Source organism: Bicyclus anynana, chromosome 3 (genome assembly GCF_947172395.1).
Source record: "Bicyclus anynana chromosome 3, ilBicAnyn1.1, whole genome shotgun sequence".
Lineage (NCBI taxonomy): Eukaryota > Metazoa > Arthropoda > Insecta > Lepidoptera > Nymphalidae > Bicyclus > Bicyclus anynana.
The window spans coordinates 17279717-17299458 of NC_069085.1; the positions used below are offsets into that span (position 1 = coordinate 17279717).

The 19742-nt window shown below is 38.5% G+C and overlaps 1 protein-coding gene and 1 non-coding gene across 3 annotated transcripts; one reads left to right on the top strand and one right to left on the bottom strand.

The window, feature by feature from the left end:
- Positions 1–172: 172 nt before the first annotated feature.
- LOC112048890 (coiled-coil and C2 domain-containing protein 1-like) lies at positions 173–17037 on the top strand. 2 transcript variants are annotated; one of them, XM_052891367.1, is made up of 14 exons: positions 173–566; positions 1045–1258; positions 1816–2035; positions 2742–3070; positions 3763–3984; positions 4495–4586; positions 5335–5502; positions 6581–6755; positions 8270–8408; positions 9046–9441; positions 9753–9930; positions 11392–11543; positions 14173–14293; positions 14995–17037. In XM_052891367.1, the coding sequence occupies exons 1-14, from the start codon at positions 522–524 to the stop codon at positions 15112–15114; spliced, it is 2571 nt and encodes an 856-aa protein (XP_052747327.1). In that variant the 5' UTR covers positions 173–521; the 3' UTR covers positions 15115–17037. The 2 variants fall into 2 exon arrangements, with proteins under 2 accessions (XP_052747327.1, XP_052747328.1); XM_052891368.1 differs by having other exon boundaries at positions 14203–14293.
- Positions 17038–18067: 1030 nt separating this feature from the next.
- On the bottom strand, positions 18068–18141 carry Trnai-aau (transfer RNA isoleucine (anticodon AAU)). The gene has a single exon. It is a non-coding gene; the product is annotated as a tRNA-Ile (tRNA).
- Positions 18142–19742: the final 1601 nt, after the last annotated feature.

The window sequence follows — 19742 nt, forward strand, 5'->3', positions numbered from 1 at the left end:
TACGTTTACCCTTATTGAGTGAGTAATTTCTTAGAGGAGCAAAAAGCAAATCTATATAATTTATATATCTATGGTATAATCTATGTACGCTGATATGACATTGACAATGACAATGACATTGTCTTGTTTTGTTGTTGTCACTGTCAGACGGATTTATTATTTTCCGTGATTTTCTTTTTCCTGTTCAGTGTTCTGTGTTCAACAATGGACATTGTAGTTTTTTACCAATTTTTCCAAAACTTATGTAAATAGTTAGTGTTTAGGATTACAATTAACTAGCCTGAGAACAATATTACAAAGTGATTAAGTTTTTGGCAGTTGCGTTTGAATTATATCTTACGTTGAAAGTAGTGTAAATCACGATCTAAAAAGATTAAAAAGAAATGTTATTTTAACTTATCGTATTGTTTATCAAGTCGGCGTAAATAGGAATTAGGATTTACAAACATCATAATTTCAATAAGCATTAAGTAAAGTGATTTCAATTTTAAAGTCCGCGATATTAAGTATACGAAAACAAAATGTACAAAAAACCAAGTTCTGGTAAAAGAGGCAATTTATCACAGGTGAGTCATTTATATTGTGATCGTAGATTTCATTCGACCATATTTACTTTAGGATCTATGGTCTATTATAGTCGGGATTGTTAGACTAATAGGGAGGTTGGAGGATTTCCTCATTTGTTCAATCAGCTAATGTTGCAAATGTCTTCAAGGATTCTCATAAACTGTAGAAGTTACCAAATAATCTAGTAGAATATATTTATATATAAGAAAACAGTCAACATTGATTGGAGAATTTATTATTATATGGACTACATATTTACTTATGTTTGAATTTTATTTACTATCAAATAAGAAAGAAATATTACACGCTCAGCAGTGAGCAGAATATGGGTTGATGATGATGATATTATAACATACGAGGATTAGCCTGGCTTTTTAACACATAAGAGCTAAGCTTTCTAGGAAACATTCTTTTTTTAAATAATTATTTTAATACCTTTTTTAATCTTCTTGATGTAAATTGTACTGTAATTTACAGTTTGGGCTACTAGATGTAGATATACCAGATGTAGATGATGACGAGCCATTGGATGGATCTGATGATGATATAGACTTGGAGGCGGAGCTGGCTGCTATAAGTGGTGGTGGTGGCAAGCCACGACCAAAGAAGAGGGTGCCAGCGGTTGTGGCTGATCTGGACAGTATGATTGCGGCCAGTTTGAGGGACATCCCTTCTGATGAAGATGTGTCAGGTATATATTTTTAAAATTTACAAGTCTGATTTGCTAATTATGATGATGATTGCACGCAAAAAAGAAGTATTGAAAAGGTAAAAGTCCTGGTTACGAAACATAAGGTATTGGACTGATATTCAGACTGCTGGAGAACTTTTCTGCCTAGCCATTGAAAAGTAGTTTTGTAAGCTGACTGCCAACTTTCAGTAATTTACAATTAGCACTTTAAGAAGAAGAAACCTGTATGTTTGTTACTCCTTCATGCCCCAACTACAGTTGGTACAGACCTGTTACAGAGCCTGCAATAGCCAGACATACCTCATTTTTGGAAGGCTGTAAGTTTGTCAGCTATAGACAGGTTAGTTTGGGAGCCTGGGAGCAAAATAAATCTTGTCTTTCAAGCGGCGACTGGCGACTGGGGACATGATTTCTCATATAATGCAAAGGAAAATACCCTTGAAACCTCCTCGACCTATTGAAACCTTAACCTCTACCATGATCATACCATGATTAAATAACCTACCTAAATACATAGATCCATTTAACATTTTTTAGTGGTTAAACTTTAATCACAGGTGATGAAGATGACCCCGATCTACTTAGAGAATTACAAAGCATGTCACTCGATGACGAAGCACCTACAGAACAGCCCCGTGCAACTCGGCCAGCCCCTCCTCCTCCCGGCAGCGCTGCTAGCTCCAACAGCACAATAAACTTGCTGCAACAGAGAATATCCAACTATACACTAGCCGAAAAAAATGCTAAACAAGCCGGTGAAAGCAGTAAAGCTAGAAGGTGAAATACAATAATCTTATTATCCAAATGTTATGTTAATGATATTAGTTTGCTTGAAGTGTAATTGTTTAATTAATTTTTAGTTCACCATACCTGTAAAAATAGATTTTTCTTGTTATTCTTGGCAGTATTGCAGGTTTGGTTTCAAATTCTTACTGACATTTATTTTGGACTCCATTTTCATAAAAACATCCAGATGTGTAATAATTACAGTTACAGCTAATGAAATGAAATAAAATTTTATTAGTTTATAAATGTTACATTAATTTATAGAGCTGACATCTTCTTTTAAGTAAAAACCTGTGTCAGAAGGTATAACCATATAAGTACCTAAAACTATTTAATTTAAAAATGTGTATGCCATGAATTTAGAAATCCAAAATGAGTGGTTATACTCAGGCGAGTTCTGCTTTCCAGTGAAGTGTGAATCGATTGTCAAGGAATTCCTTAACCCTAAATCCATTGGTCACGAGTCCTGGATTTTGCTGGGAGGTCATCTCTCTGCTACGCGACCTGGCAACCGCATGTTGACCCCATGGATTGCTAAGATATTTGTCTCGCCCAGACATAAATATTAGAATAGGGGTGTAATAAGTCCAATCTTTTCCACAATGCCCAATCTCTTGCGGATTTTGTTCATTTGCCATTCAATTCGGCATTGCTAGCATAGAAACAAATACTCAAATGAATAAACACTAATTAACAGGTATGGACGCGGTCTCAAAACACTCAACGATCTTCTAAAACAAGCAAAAGCTGGAAGACCTATCAAGGATGAAGATATCCCGCCACCAGTTAGTCTTGGAAAACCTGACTCCCAACCACCTGAATCTCAACCATCACCCCCTGAACAACCACTGACACCTCCTGAGCCCACACCTCCAATGCCGCCTCCCCGCTCAACATCTATACCCAGTGCTCCAGAACCAGAGGAAAGACCTCCAACACCCCCAGAACCTAAAGAGCCACCACCCCCACCCCCTGACTTTGAGGCCATGGATCCGGCAAAGCAGGAGGGATTGCAAGTTATATTGAGTAAGTCTACTTGATCACACTACATTAGGTGATTCCGATGAATTGCTAACCTCCTCCATTTTTTGAAGTCGATTAAAAAACAAATATTATAAAAAAAATTACCAAAATAATAAAAAACCTTGCATATTCATAAATTGTTATTATTAAAAAAATGCTATTCTCCTAGTGCAAAGGCTAAAACTATTAATAACAAACTCATCCTGTAACCACCTAATAAAATAAATGATTCTCGTTTTGTTTTTCTGTATTAGACCAAAAAAATTCAAATAACTAGGTCATGCTGTTCTTGCGGGAATCATTATCATTATCATCATCATCATATCAGCCGTTGGACGTCCACTGCAGGACATAGGCCTTTTGTAGGGACTTCCAAACATCGCGATCCTGAGCCGCCTGCATCCAACGAATCCCTGCGACTCGCTTGATGTCGTCAGTCCACCTGGTGGGGTGTCGACCAACTCTGCGCTTTCTAATGCTGGGTCGCCATTCCAGCACCCTAATGTCCATCGGCTCCTCGAACTATGTACCCCGCCCATTGCCACTTCAGCTTCGCGACACATCAAGCTACGTTGAGCTTGCTAGAGTAGTAAAGGGCGATTTATTTTTAAATATTGAGAATATTATATTGTTATAGAATATATTGTTATAGTAGGTATAGGTCTATTCAGGGTATCAGTAAACTTTTTCCATAGAAAGAAAAGAAGAATTCAAAGCTGCAGCTCTAGCGAGCAAACACGCGGGCGACAAAGCGATGGCGTTAGAATACTTGAAAGTGGTAAAGCAGTTCGACATCGTCGTCGAAGCGTACAAGTCGGGCCAGGAAATGGATCTCAACGAGCTGCCGACTACGGAGGCCATCGCTGCAGCTGTGAGGGACCAGCAGAAGGGAGAGGATCAGACACAGAATTCTTCTGGTAAGTTATTTGCAACTTGACATTTATATCTAGATTTTGCGTTATTCCGTTAGAATTGATAGTGGAACAGTTTGGCATGGTACTCCAGGCAGTACATGCCAGTAGATGTAACATGCACAATGTTAATTTTCAAGTTTTCACTTCTGCCAGCACTCCTGGAGTTGTTTTTTAACCAACAAAACAGTGATGAATATTAATGAGACAGTTGATAATATCATTCGCTCAGCTCAAGTGTTAGACCATTGTCTGTCATTTTGGGCAAACACGGATGGATGGACATTAGAAATTACAATAAAGCAAAATGAAATACAGTTTTTTAACAAATAATACTGTATATTCTATATATGTAATAATACTGTGCACCATGATTCCATCAGTATTTTGGGAATAGGAATATTGAGATAAAAGTAACTTATCTGCTATTATAATTTATCCACACTTAAGCTAGAATTATAATTGTTGAAGTGATTAATTTGGAAATTTAGCAGTTATAGTATTATTTGTCATTAGAGCCAGCGCCAGAACCAGCGCCTGAGCCAGTCGGCTTGATAACCGCATCCACAGTCGACGAGGCGCTGAGGCAGAGGCTGGCTCATTTCCAGGTAAATTTGATACCTTCAGCAGTAGTATAATTTTTAATTGTCCAAGTGTTGAATTATCGGTTGTATTTTTTCCAAAACAACACCTTTATTAGATGGAAAAATCAGGGAAGTTGTCTGTGAAAGTTATGTAAAAATTGTTACTTTTAAATTCATACAGGTTTTTATAGTACAATTATGCAAGCGCTAGACTGAAATAGTGCCTGATGTTAAACAATAATGCCTACGTTCTAACGCACAATACCCTAGAAGATTCCTGATCATTTCTTAATTTTGGCCAATAGTACGATGGAACTTTATTCCTTGTCTTCAATCCGCCTAATATGATTCCTTGCTTATTACAGATCTATCTCTTGTTTAGATTCTTGATCTATTCCTTGCTTATGACTACTATGTCATAATAAAGCAACACTTTTTACGATACGACCTACAACTCGCTGCATTTTGCCCGTAAACCTGAGGCGTAGGTTCGCGCCAGACCTTCGGAGTGGAACAAAGCAATGTTGCTTTGTAGAAAACTAGCGGACGCCCGCGACTTCATTCGACCTTGGACGTCCATAATCTGGCCCTGTCACAAAATCCGTTCTTAGCGAAAGGACACCTACTAACTATAACCTACCTCCCTACCAATTTTCACCTTTGTACGTCCAGCGGTTTTCAAGATTTCGTGATGAGTGACTTGTCGCATATACATCTAAGCATGTCAATAACTGAAGATATTAAGTCTACTACTTATATATTCATGTTTAAGGAGCAAGAAGCTAAAGCGAAAGAGGAAGGTAACTCTTCCAAGGCGCGTCGCATGGGGCGCATAGTGAAGCAGTACCAGGACGCCGTCAGACTGAACGCGGCCGGCAAACCGTTCTCCGCTGAAGATCTGCCCACGCCCAACGGTTACGCGCCCCTGCCCACTTCAGGGGTAAGTAAACATACTGTTTTTCACGTCTGAGGTTGGTTATACTTAACGAAACTGGCTACTTTCTGAATTTCAAAAGGACCAAGGCACGTTTAGAACCTTCGTAACTTTAATTTTAAGTTTTCGACTAATAACTATCACTATTAGCTAATAAAATTATTATCTGACGTTTCGAAAATCCTTGAAAACTAAGCCTAATTTAAATAAGTTAGTTAGATTAGATAATAATTAGTCGAAAACTGAAAATTAAAGTTACGAGGGTGCCAAATGCGCCTTGGTCCAAAAAGAGTCTACAATAAACTCAGCCAGGGTATATTTTTTGATTATCACCATTTTACAACACAGTCGTTTAGTGCAATTCAATACCAAGTTTGTTTATCGTCTAAATAACCCTTAACACTATAATGATATTTTTCTGTAAGCTTGCGTTTAATAGAATAGGATAGCTAGGGTTAGGTAGGAGCAGGTATGGATAGGTAGGGGTAGAGAAGCGGTAGGGTAGGGGTAGGGGCAAAGTGGCGGTAGGGTAGGGGTAGGAAATATAAGTCAAGGCGAAGCTTGATCAGGTCCGTTAGTCTATACTAATATTATGAAGAGGAAAACTTTGTTTGTATGTTTGTTTGTAATGAATAGGCTCAAAAACTACTGGACCGATTTTAAAAATTTTTTCACCGTTCGAAAGCTACATTATCCACAAGTAACATAGGCTAAATTTTATTCAGGAAAAAAATAGGGTTCCGTAGGATATTTGGGTTTTTTGGACACAAGGTGTAAAAAATCTACTAGAAAAGTAACTTATTTTGCGTACGCTGCCTAAACTATAAAAGATAGAACCATAAAATGTTCTAATTAATAGGGTAGGGGTGAGGAAGGGGTAGGGTAGGGGTGGGGTAGGGGTGTTGTAGGGGTAGGGTAGGGTAAGGGTAGGTAATAATAAATATATATTATATATTTATTATTACCTACCGAATAAGGTAGAGGTAGTTGAAAGTTTACATCGAGATTCACGCGGACGAAGTCGCGGACGTCCGCTAGTGTTTTATAAAAATAATAAACGTGTTATAATAACAATGTGTTCCAGTCGCATCCATCATCAAGTACACCAGCACCATCAACTCCGAAGCCCGCCCCGTCGCCGAGACCAGCCCCGAAGCCGGCAACCCCTCAACAACCAACGCGTTACGACAAGCAACTCGCTCTGTTGCTGCACAGACAGAAGCAGTTCAAAGAGGCGGCCATACTCGCTAAGAAGAACGGTGAGTTCTAATACAGTGTAAACTCTATATGTCGACACTAAAGGGACTGTACATTTTATGGCGTTATAGAGAGTGGTTGTTATATAGAAAGAAGAAAAATCAAAAATCCTGGTTTATCCAGCATTGAAAAAGTCGCTTAGGGCGTATTTTTCTGTCAATTTTCGCCGCACTGTATTAATCCATTCATGAGTAACTAAATGTTACTCATGAATGGGTTAATACAGTGCGACTAAGAATATGATATCGTATTAAGTTCATGACTTCTATTTATTATTCATGGTCAACAACAATTTGTAAACTAAATAACGAATTTCTTAGAAGTGTTTTGCATGGCGCCGACAGTCGAGTTTATTGGTTTATTACGATCTGGGATGATAAAGCGACAAAAGAACGTCCACAGCTACGCGATTTTCATTCATTTTGGCAATAACTAACTACAAAAGGTACTTTAGAGTACTTTATTGTTGTCGTTATAGAGAGTGGGTTACGTTATATACGAGTACAGTGTATCATTGTATGGAAAGCAAACTTAACCAATCAAAGCCATTTGAAGTCGACGCTTTAGGGAGTTTGTCGTTAAATCGAGTGCCGTTATATAGAGTTTACACTGTATATTAAATTAACAGACACCCGCGACTTCGTCCGCTCTTATAATATCTTCTTAACCTTTAACTATGAACGTGCAGTCCCACAGACCTCTCACCGTTTGCGATTTACGTGTCTAACACCCTTCCATGCACGCCCCACTACTGAGGCACTTCGTAGCTTTGATTTCTGATCCCAGACTGCTGAGATGGAAAGTTACGTCGTCGGCTAAACATCGGCAAAGTTATTACGTTTTAAACATTGAATGCGGTCTGCCAACACCGCACGTCCACGTTTCTCATATAAAATCTTGAGGAAAACAGAGTAACAAGGAACAATATGTCAGGCAAAGACAGCTCAGATGATGTGATATCAGAACTCCAAAGATCCTGATTTAAATACAACTACGGTAAAATTTGATAGAAGTGGAACTAATTTTCCATTTTCTAACAGGGTCGGAACACGTCCACTATACCAATAATTTTGTATAATATATTAGGTAAGTGTGTATATTTTGTAAATATGCCACAGGACAATATTTAATTTTATAAAATCAATGGCATTAAATATTAAAGGCAATTTTCAGTCTTAAATTCCCTGACATCATATTGAAGTTTGACTCAGGGAACTCAACACTTTTAAATTTTTTTGCAAAATCAACACTATTATCCTTTAATCTAATGAACTTCAAACAAAATAACAATAAATATTCTTCATAATATTATACATGAAAATTTTAAAAGTTGAGTTCCCTGAATTAAACTATCTGACATCTCGAATATGATGTCTGGAAATTTAAGATTGAAAATTGCCTTTAATGTTTAAAACCATTGATTTCATAAAATTAAATATTGTTCTATTGCATATTTATGTACAAACTATAGACACTTAATAGTAGTTAGAATTTCCAAGTTTATTTTTGTTTGCAGGCGACATAGCGCAGGCCAAAGAATATCTTCGGGCGGCGAAAGGCTTCGACTCCGTGATAGAGGCGGCGGAAGGAGGCCTCACGGTCGATCTCAAGTCGTTGCCGCTACCACCTACTGCCAAAAAACAGATCGAAGACACGTGAGTATATTCAAATATGTATATTTGTTTCCTCCGTCAAGTTTCCGTCGTCTTTTTTCGCTAGGGTGTGAATTAGTTTGATGCATTTTTAATATTGTTAAGGGGTTTCTTGTATTGGACTAATAATTGTCGGACCGACTTACAGACGGTGAAGCAAGCACGGTATTCAACTAGCTGACCCAACTGATGTTGTATTGATAAGCCACGTTTCATATAGAAAATATAAAATAACGCAAGATTAAGTCTGTAGCCAAGTTTCACATCGATTCTCTGTCTACAAACACTGACGCTTCGAAAACTAAAAATAAAAATGGGTATAACATATCCGTTTGATAAATCGAAGACAAATGACATCCACTTTTTCAGTTTTCGAAATGTTTAGAATTTGTAGAAAAAAATCGATGTGTAACTTGCCTACATACCTAGATCACTGGATGCACAAAACAATCCTTTTTCCTCTATTTTTCTAAAAAAAAAAAAACTATATGTCACATCATAAAATATGACCAATATTACCGTTCTTCGTCTTAATATACGTGTTAGAAATGAATACGACAATACTCCAGTGACCCACAAATTATTGAAGTTGAGTCCGGCTCTTTATATTTTTTTTCAAATGATTTCACTTTTATTATAGTTTCGACGTAGTATCCACCGAAGACTGCGGCCCGCCCGACGACACCGCCATCAGGCTCGACGACGAGGACGTGATGAGCCGCTTGCACCAGCAGCTTACGAGCCAGCTCAAGCTGTGCCTCACCAACAGGGACCACTACCGCGCCATGGGCAACATCGCCGAGAGCAACCGCTTCGAGCACCTGGCCGTCAGCGTCAAACAGGACTTGGATGTGGTTGCTGTTGCTAAGAGGTTAGTGATGAGCCGCTTGCACCAACAGCTCACGAGCCAGCTCAAGCTGTGCCTCACCAACAGGGACCACTACCGCGCCATGGGCAACATCGCCGAGAGCAACCGCTTCGAGCACCTGGCCGTCAGCGTCAAACAGGACTTGGATGTGGTTGCTGTTGCTAAGAGGTTAGCGATTTTGTAACATATGAATATGGTTGCTGCTGCGAAGTTCATAACATGAATGTGGTTGGTTTTTTTTTTAATTGAGTAAGTGCTCAAAACTGCTCTAGTAGAATCTCACCAAATTTAGCTGGGCAGGGAGATCAACACGAACAGAAAAGGCGATTGTTAACATGTTATGACGGATCTACTTAACCCTTCACAAATCGCGAAAATCTTTTCTGTCTGCCACAAATTGGACCTGACATTCGTACGGTGAATTTATGGAATGCTAAGTTATTCGTCTCTTAAAGTAACAATGTGTTATCTCATTTCAGCTTAGGCGAAAATCCCCCGAAATTCCACTACGAGAATCGCAAGTTCTCGGTTGTGCAGTGCAATACAGACCTTAACGAGAACGACTTAGAGCTGACAATCGTGCGCGGCATCGCGTACAATGTGCCCAACCCGAAGGACGTCGATACTTACGTCAAATTCGAGTTTCCTTTCCCTCAGGTAAGATTTAAATCTCAAAAAACAATTGTGTTGCCCGGGAAGCATTGTCGGTCGTCATGTCATCGTCTGGATCGACGGACGTTATTGGGACGACTCTGCTTGAAGTTTGCGTTAAGGTTGGGAGTGTAGTTGCAGGCCTCAACCACTAGTTGGTTGGGATGGATGGCAGCTCTGTCGAAATAGTTTCGAGAGAGCTGTTTCATGTAACTAGCTAGCTAAGTCTCTATGGAGGTCGTTATTGCGTACAAACCACAGTGCGCCCGTGATTTGTCGCAGAAACCGGTATTGCAATGTTTGGAGCGGCTTTAGGGTCGTTTTGGGACGGTGGGCAAACACTACACTAGCGTAGGTTAAGATCGGACGGATCGTGTGGAAATTGTCCTGTGTTATGTATTTTCTATGGACTGGAGAATGTAAAGCAGATGTGGAGCATTTTTTTAACATTGACAATATAGAAACTTGTGAAACATTCTGTGGTCGTAAAATCATTTTATTTGACTTTGACGTTCACCTTGACAGTTTCATACAAACAAAGGTTAATTGAATATCGAATATAAGGAAGTTTATTAAACTTTTAAATAGTTTTATTGAAAATTTCTATAGTTGTGCATTTATTCAATTTTTTTAGTAAATAAGTGCTTTAAAATGGTGTATCTTCTGTTTTGTGTTAATAAAATCGGGCGGATACGGTCAAGCAGTGTGCACTTGGGGCGTGTTTTGTTTAGGCAGTTAGTGCAGACAAAAGGATTATTATTTATTTAGTACCGTTTAGTATTCGGCTTCAGCTCATTTCAGCTTTGTATGAAGCTCCTTACAACACGCTTATCGGATTTTGAGTTTTCGGGTTACGGTTCGTCGTCCGTATGCTTATGTTTATCCGTAACCGAGCAGGTATTCCTCTAAATCTTTGATCGTGTGTCGGACATAATCGTATGAAAAACGTCTAGGCTGGTCTTTTGGACCGTCGCAGGCGGCAGCGGCGAACGGCAAGTGCGGTGGAGTTGGGAGCGGTCCCCCGCACTGCGCTACGTCATTTTCGTTCATTCGTTGCAGTGTGCATCACGCCATGCATTGAACATACACTTGTTCGAAGACAATTTGATAGACTGCTTCTTTGGCTTTTCAGAAACAGTAGAAATTCTTCTTCTTTTTCGTCTTCGACCAAAAGCACAAATTTTCAAAAAATTGTCTATGTTGCGGCAAAATCAACTGACCACTTCCCCGCAAAGACGGTAAACGCGTCTTGACGTTGCGCTTGAACCGCACAACGCAGCGTTACGATCAAGACCAAATCTTAACCCCTCCCGCTTATCTCTGTCAAGATGTGTTCGGCGAGCCGTAAGCGCGAGGTCCGCGTAGCCTGCTTGATGACGAGGCGAACGGTTACGATTCCTTTCTAAGTTGATATTTATGGAACCCAAAGGAACTTCCAAAAATGGTAATAATTTTATAAATCAACAGGAGGCGCCAGTGTCGGATCGCACGCCGCTTGTGAAGGACACCAACAGCCCGCAGTACGACGCCGTGTTCACGCTGCCCATACAGCGCGGCGCGCGCCCCTGTCTGCGCGTCTTCAAGCGGCACGGCATCAAGTTGGAGCTGTACTCTAGAGGGTGAGTCGCACCGTATCACCCCCCGGCCCCCGCACAGCAGGCGCCGGTGTCGGACCGCACGCCGCTGGTGAAGGACACCAACAGCTCGCAGTACGTACTGTTATCATCCTCACAGGAGGCGTAGTCTAATTATACTGTCCTGGGCATTACCCAGTTGCCAAAGGGTTGTGGTATTCCTATTTATGTCTCAAGAGGGTTATGTTGTATAAAGGCATATACATAAATTAAGTAACATATTGTATATGTGACTTATTATAAGATGCGCCAAAAGATCAGGAGATAGTTTTTACGGCATATTTCTCTTTTTGTTGCCAAAGAGAGATCAATATGTAGGCGAAATCTATCTCGTCATCTCTTGCTGGGCTTCCTAGGCCTACCGGTGTTAAGAGTAAAACCATAGACTGTAAGAAAAGGTGATGAAGTGATATGATCCAATTCAAACTTTCAAACATTTCGGAATATCATGCGTGAAGATCTCAGACTAATTACATAAGGATCAATATCGCACCCATATTCATTCAAAAAAAAATTCTGTCCTTATTTGAGGAAAACGAGCTTAGATTTGGTATGTATCTTAAACTAAAATAGAAGTTACTGACCGTTTATACACCATTCAACTAAACAAAAATGTTTTGATTTTATTCTTTAACCGACAAACACGATTTACTATGAAACCACGATTCTATAGAGACAGTTTTTATAATCGCATTAGATCGTTGATCATAAACTTTGACAGAAAAGTAATGTCTAGCGAGACCTATGTATTTAGTCTGAGATGAAGATGCGCAATAAATAATGAAGTTCTGCTCCAATATTCAATTTTTCTTTATATCAAATTTCAACAGTTTAGTTGTGAAAAGGTAACTAACATGCTGGCACAGACTTGGCATAAAGTTTGAATCGGACTATACCATCTTATTGTCAAGGAATCTTGACAAACTCTTTGTATAAAAATATTTGCTTTTAAGTCTGTTCCATGTCAACATTTCTTGGATGTTAATGTTGTGTTATGGTTATTCATTTTCCCGCCATATCATTGTAGAGTCTGCTACCTTACCTCTATTTTTGTAGAACAGTTTGTATGGATCCGAGTATTTTATGCATGTACTTTTTATATAGATGACCAATATTTCCCCTATAATCATTGAGTGACAGTAATTTGATATTTTTTAATTCAATCAATGAATTTAAAAATATCAAATTAATAACGTAATTATTCCCTGTACATATATGCACGTTACCTGTAATTGTCTGGCGTCTTTACCTAAATTTACAAATTAGACAAGGAATAAACTGATTTTTTATTCTTATTGTCTTTTCCTTGTCTAATATTATTTGCATAGTACATCAACTGCCGGAATAATTAGTTTCCTAATTTATGCGGCAGATGTCATTAAATTTCATACCATGTCATTTTTCCATCTTTCTCTTTGGGAATCGCTGATATGGACTCTTTATTATGAAAGTATTCTAGTCTCTTTGAACGCATGTTTATGTCCCGGCAAGTAAGTTGAACCTAAGTGTTAGACGCGGTCTCCGTGATTGTCCAGTACGATAAAGACGACAAACAATAATTGAACATTTCGTACGCGATTGTAATAATGAAATAAATGTATTATACAGTTATACACACATCATCTAGCCCCAAAGTTAGCGTAACTTGTGTTGTGGGTCCTAAGGTAGCTGTTTCATGATGTTTATATGTAGTAATAGTATACTATTACTACATATAAACATCATTATATAATATTAAATAGTTATGTTTATACATTATGTGAATAATGTAAATGTTGCCAATGTTGCCAATCTGCACTGGGCCAGCGTGGTGGACTATTGGCCCAACCCCTCTTATTATGAGAGGAGACTCGAGCTCAGCAGTCAGCCGAATATGGGTTGATAAAAATAATAATACAAATCTATACTAATATTATAAAGCTGAAGAGTTTGTTTGCTTGTTTGTTTGATTGAACGCGCTAATCTCAGGAACTACTGGTCCGATTAGAGAAATTCTTTCAGTGTTAGATAGCCCATTTATCGAGGAAGGCTATAGGCTATATATTATCCCCGTATTCCTACGGGATCGGGAACCGCGCGGGTGAAACCGCGCGGCGTCAGCTAGTTATGTATAAACACGGCCACGCGGCCGTCAAATGGCGTTGATATTGCTATAGTCACTCGCCGTACGTTCATTGTATCCGAAAATGTGTTTCTGCGCATGGTTCAACTTATATGCCGCGTAGCTGGTGGGAGGCTTCGGCCGTAGCTAGTTACCACCCTACCGACAAAGACGTACCGCCAAGCGATTTAGCGTTCCGGTACGATGTCGTGTAGAAACCGAAAGGGGTGTGAATTTTCATCCTCCTCCTAACAAGTTAGCCCGCTTCCATCTTAGATTACATCATCACTTACCATCAGGTGAGATTGTAGTCAAGGGCTAACTTGTACTGAATAAAAAAAAAAAAACACGGCCACGCGGTCGTCAAATGGCGTTGGTATTGCTATAATCACTCGCCGTACGTTCATTATATCCGAAAATGTGTATCTGCGCATGGTTCAACTTATATGCCGCGTACTATACCTTCACCGCATGTTGTGTGTCGCGTAGTGTGCAGTAGTGATGTGCCAGCAGGTGTGGCAGCTGTAGTGGCTTGTGTTGCAGCGGCTGGTTCAGCAAGGACTCGCTGCTGGGGGGCCTCACCGTCAAGCTGGCGCCGCTCGAGACCCAGGTCACGCTACACGAGGCCTTCCCGGTGAGTTGTTAGCCTATTTTGACGGCCCACTATAGGTCCAGCTGGCCTATTCAGTAATTTGGTCTTTATTAACAACCTCATAAAATAATTATCAAATCAATTGACAAATGTCATCTACCTACTGTATGATATCCACGAAGGGTTGTCAGTAGGCACCGGATGACATTTGTTACATAGAATTAATTTCATATATGCCAACTTACATACGTCAAAGTTAGTGAATTAGCCTTTGGAAATTTATTTATAGGCTTAGTATACAAGCACTTTTGAAATGTTTCAATTTTAAATTGAATTAAATGAAATTGCAATTTGACCAGATCCGACGGCTTAACATGCTTCCCGAGGCAGTGTGAACTCCACCAACTCTCAATTCCAGGCTGAGAAATATTACCGAAAAAAAAGAAAAACTCAGTATCTCACAGCTTGATCCAGGATTCGAACCAAATAACCAAAGTGTTGCAATAATTTATAACTTCGTCCGCCCTTAAAACTCCTTAATCCGACCGTCTTGCAAAATCCATTCTCAACGAACGTCTACCAACTGAACTACCTCCATACCCAATTTCATCTTTGTAAATCTAGTGGTTTTTGAGATTTCGTGATGAGTGACCTTTCGCATTTATATAATTAGATTTAGTGAAAAAAAAACATTATTTTAGTATACCATAATCACATTTTCAAAATAAAATTATACATTTTAGCTAATGGACGGGCGTCGGCCCGCCGGTGGCTCCCTGGAAGTGAAGCTTCGAGTGCGCACGCCTCTTCTGCAGCAGCAAGTCGAGAGCACCACGCACCGGTGGCTCGTCATAGACAACTAGACTCCACAACTGTCATAGACAAACGATTCTTGTTGATCATCTGTGTGCCTAGTCAGTGTGCCTAGTGGGAGTTTTCAATGTTTTCATACTGTTACTATCGCGTTGACGTAAACGCAAATTTATATGAAATTGAAACAGTTGTACAGTAGTGCCACTAAATGGCGCTCCTTCCTTAGAAATTCGCGTTTACGTAACAGTATCAAACTGCCACTAGGCCCCCTGATATATTAATGTGCGATTGACAATGCTGGTTCGTCATAACAACATATGACAACAACTAGACTCAATAACTGTCATAAAAAACGATCGTCTTTTGTGTTGGTGTCACATTGACAACGCTTGCTCGTCATAGACAAATGCACTCGTAAAAACTGTCAAAGACAAACGCTCTTTTAGATCCTCAGACTAATTACATAAGGACCTAATATCGCACCCAATTTTTCGAACAAAATTGTCTGTCATTTTTCGAGGAAAATGAGCTTTGATTAGTCTTATATTAAATACAGCTCGTGAGCTGTAGTATTTGACAGTTTGTTTCACTCTTAAAAGAATGCCGCAATTCACGATAATAGTACGTATTATGAACATCATACTGACATCTGTCACCCACACCATGCTACAGCGCACGAACGAAGCTGTTGACCGTAGTTTACACCATTAATCTACGCCAAAAGTTTTTTTTGTACGAGTTCTTTAACTGACGAACACGATTACAACTATAAAACGTCAGTTCTATACAGGCAGCTTTTATAATCATTAGCATTAGATCGTTGATCATATACTTTGACAGAAAAGTAACGTCTAGCGAGACAGGTCCTTTGTAATTAGTCTGAGTTTAGATTATATGCTGTAAAGTAATGTTCGTGGTCACGCTACAAGCTTATTGAATAAAAAAATGGTTGTATGCTGAATAATTACTTTTCATCAGAAGTGATTTTAGTTAAGCCCGTATTATATTATATAACTACACGTTATAAACATACAAAAAATATGTCTATAAGTCCATCGTGATGGGAAATATTTTAATAACAAACTCAGTGTATATTTTTTTTTATTTATGGGACGAATAATATAATTTAAAAGAATATTAAAATTACAGAATCAAAATAACAAGATGGCGAATGATATTGTAAAAAAAAGTTTTATGAAAATGTAAATTTATTTTTATACTCACAAATGTCTGTACTAAAATATTGCTTACTTAAGTGCCTGTTGCTTTTATTAAAATCAAAGCATTGTAGATATTATTTTAGGTTATATATATTATTATAAAACTGTGTTTTATATTTATTCTACCAATGTTTTTTTTTAGTCCATTGAAATGTTACAATTTAAGGATCGAGTATTGCATTTTTAGAGGACGCCATTTTATTTTTGTGGCATGTGTGGGAAGTCAATAGAAGCATAACCTCAAATTTTTTGGGATCGCCATCCTTGTCCCGCCGCCATTTTGAAAAAGAGGTGAAAACAAATTTTGATTTAGGGCAAAAAGTTAAACAATAAACATATTTATAGGCAAAATAATTTGCTACAAATTTTTAGACTACAAATTTTTTGCAAGACGCGTAGTTTCCGAGATATCGCGAAAAAACTCCTTCAATGTTTCAACCCCTTGTTTTCATCCCTTTTTCAAGATTGCGGGAGGGGGGGGGGGGCAAGAGTGGCTATCCCAAAAACTTGATGTTAAGCTTGACCCCTCACACACGTCCCAAAAATAAAATTGCTTCCTCTAAAAAAAAAGCTCATGTAAAATTTCAATGGCCTATTTAGAGTATGAGGGAAAACATGACAGCAGTTATATTGAAATGTTGTCAAATGTAAAACACCGTTTTCAAGTATATATTTTGTTTATAATAACAATAAATGAATAACATCGAAATCACCAAATATGATTTGAATATATTTATGTTGATAACCAATTTTTATTTTTTGTTTTATTTCCTCTATCTTTAAATACTTTTAGACTTTGCTCACAACAAGTGGTTAAGTTATGTGACTTCATATCGGCGAGGTCCTTGGTTCGAACCCTGGTTCGGGGTTTGTAATTATTTTCAGTAGGTATACATTCTCAACCCAGTGGTAAGAAAGAGAGGTTCCGATATTTTTTTACACTCCTACCCCGTTCCCCATTTTTTAATCGCGATTTAAAATTCTAGTTGTTTGACAATGTCTGCCAGCGGGCCTATTCACTAACTTTGGTATATTATCCACCTTATTATAATTGACGTCAATGACAACCGCGTTTATCGTATTCCGTAAAAAAATCATAATGTTAAACACACTGGTTAGTAATTTTGATTACTTGCGCAATAGTGAATACGAAATGACGTGACTTAAGAATTTAAGAATCACTGTCAATAGCCTAAGTTAGCGGTAAAGCCAGCTGCAGCTTCATTATCTTTGACGTATGCTAGTTGACATATACGAAATTGAGATTCTATGTAGAGGTTAATGATAAATACCAAAATAGTGAATAGGCGAGCTCTTCTGCTCTGCTAGTAGGTAATTAATAACTAGATAGGTACCTATTTCTATTTACTTTCTGTTTTAGGCTGTGTATATTTACTGGGTCATGGAATTTGTTAATACTATTAATCAATGTTTTTTTTTTGCTTAATGTCAACTGATATTAATAAGAATCCAGTTTTAGTCAGAGATCTATTATAGGTAAACGTACTGACTCGTTAGCCTTGACTTTGACACAGTTTTATTCGGAAGCAAATACCTATTTCTAAATTAAAATATCAAATGGTACCATGTATTTTAATTGTATAAATTAATGAAGTTTTAAAACACCTACACTATTTCGCCTGCGTTTTTTAGATCGAAGTGTAGATTACTTATTCCCAATTTAAATTCCAAAAAAATACCAGCTTTAATTCAAGCACTGAATTAAAACTATGTTTCTGCGAATAAAAAAAATAAAAAAAAGAATAGATCAAAAAATATTCAGTGGCCCATGAGGGGATCGAACCCGCGACCTTCGCGTTATTAGCACGACGCTCTAACCAACTGAGCTAATGGGCCAGATGAGCGCAGAGTCGAAAATAGTGAAAGCATCGTAAGCTATTTCAACACTACTAACTTTATTTTAAACTGTCTAGTTGGTCCAGTGGTTCATCACAGTCACACATGCGGCTGTGTATCGTGATGTACTAAATTCGAATCAAGCCTTCGGTCTTGGTTATTATCATTCAGCATCATCATATCAGCCGATGGACGTCCCCTTCAGGACATACGCCTTTTATTAGGGACTTCCAAACATCACGATACTGAGCCACCTGTATCCAGCGAATCCCTGCGACTCGCTTGATGTCGTCCACCTGGTGGGGGGTCGACCTGCGCTTACCAGTACGGACATTCCAGCACTTTGGGACCCCAACGTCCATCGGTTCTTTGAACTATGTGCCCCACCCATTGCCGAGGTCGAGGTCCCTCTAAACTTAAAAATGCTAAGCTACTTTATCATCAGCCCTTTTTCGTTTCCGAAATTTTCTAAGTTCTACCGTGATTTTCTGGTAATGACTCGAGGAATAGCTACGCCATTGCCTATCTATCTGGTACCCATTTATCATATGTATAATATAGTAATAGGTAGGTTCGTTGCGAATGGTATTGCCTCTGGCATTACATTGTCTAGATTTCTGGATCTGGCAATTTCTAATAATGCCTTTGCTTATGGAATGACGTCATCGCGTCACGTGACGGCGACGCAACGCGGACGACACGACTGCAGATGACAGGCGCACGTGGCCACTATAATAGGATCTAATAGTTAGAGGGGAGGCAGAGGGTAAATGGGCCAGTTGTTTGCTTATGAAACGGATCACGTTAGTGTTACAATGTTATAATCGGTATTCTGCTAATTGTTATTAGAAGGGTATTATTTACCCATCTGCTGAAGAAGGGTTCCTAATGAAAAAAGAAATGTAGGAAGACCAATCAGACGGTGGGCTGATGATATCACTCAGATAGCCGGAAACGAATGGATGAAATCTGGCTAAGATAGGGAGTTGTGGAAGAAGATGGAGGAGGCCTTTACCCTTTCAGGGGTCCATATTTAATAAGAACATACTAACTTATATTACTAACATAATTTAAGAAAACTTGCTAACAAACTACTAACAACTTTTGAAATGTAATTAGAAACGTGAATGTAAATATGGAATAAACGGCTTCTTTTTTATTTTATTATTATTTATGAAGAAGGGTTATGTTTTCTAGTAGGTAATATAGGTATCTATTTTTCATTCTTTGCCCCCTACTTACTTACCTATAACATTAGATTCACCTCAGTTGTGGAAGTGAATAGGGCCCATATTATTCAAAGTTACTCAACTGAAGAGCACGCAAATGAGTGCAGCGTTGAGTTGGTATCTCACCGTATAAAGGTCCAAACTCATTAAGTATATTGCCGGGTACTTAAGATAAATTAAATATAACGCCTCGGACACGGATCCGAGGCGTTATATTTAATTAATCTTAAGTCTAAATAACCATCATATTAATTATGATCTCAAGTTGCTTGAACTGCAACATAAAACGGAAAACTTTAGATATTTATGACAACTAATTCAGAACCAATGTTTTTCCATTTCGTCACACGACATTAGTCACAAAGTTTTGGC

Coding starts and splice junctions, on each gene's coding strand:
- LOC112048890 (XM_052891367.1), top strand. CDS start 522: ATGTACAAAAAACCAAGTTCTGGTAAAAGAGGCAATTTATCACAG. Junction 3,985..4,494: donor TCAGACACAGAATTCTTCTG/GTAAGTTATTTG, acceptor ATTTGTCATTAG/AGCCAGCGCCAGAACCAGCG. Junction 4,587..5,334: donor AGAGGCTGGCTCATTTCCAG/GTAAATTTGATA, acceptor TTCATGTTTAAG/GAGCAAGAAGCTAAAGCGAA.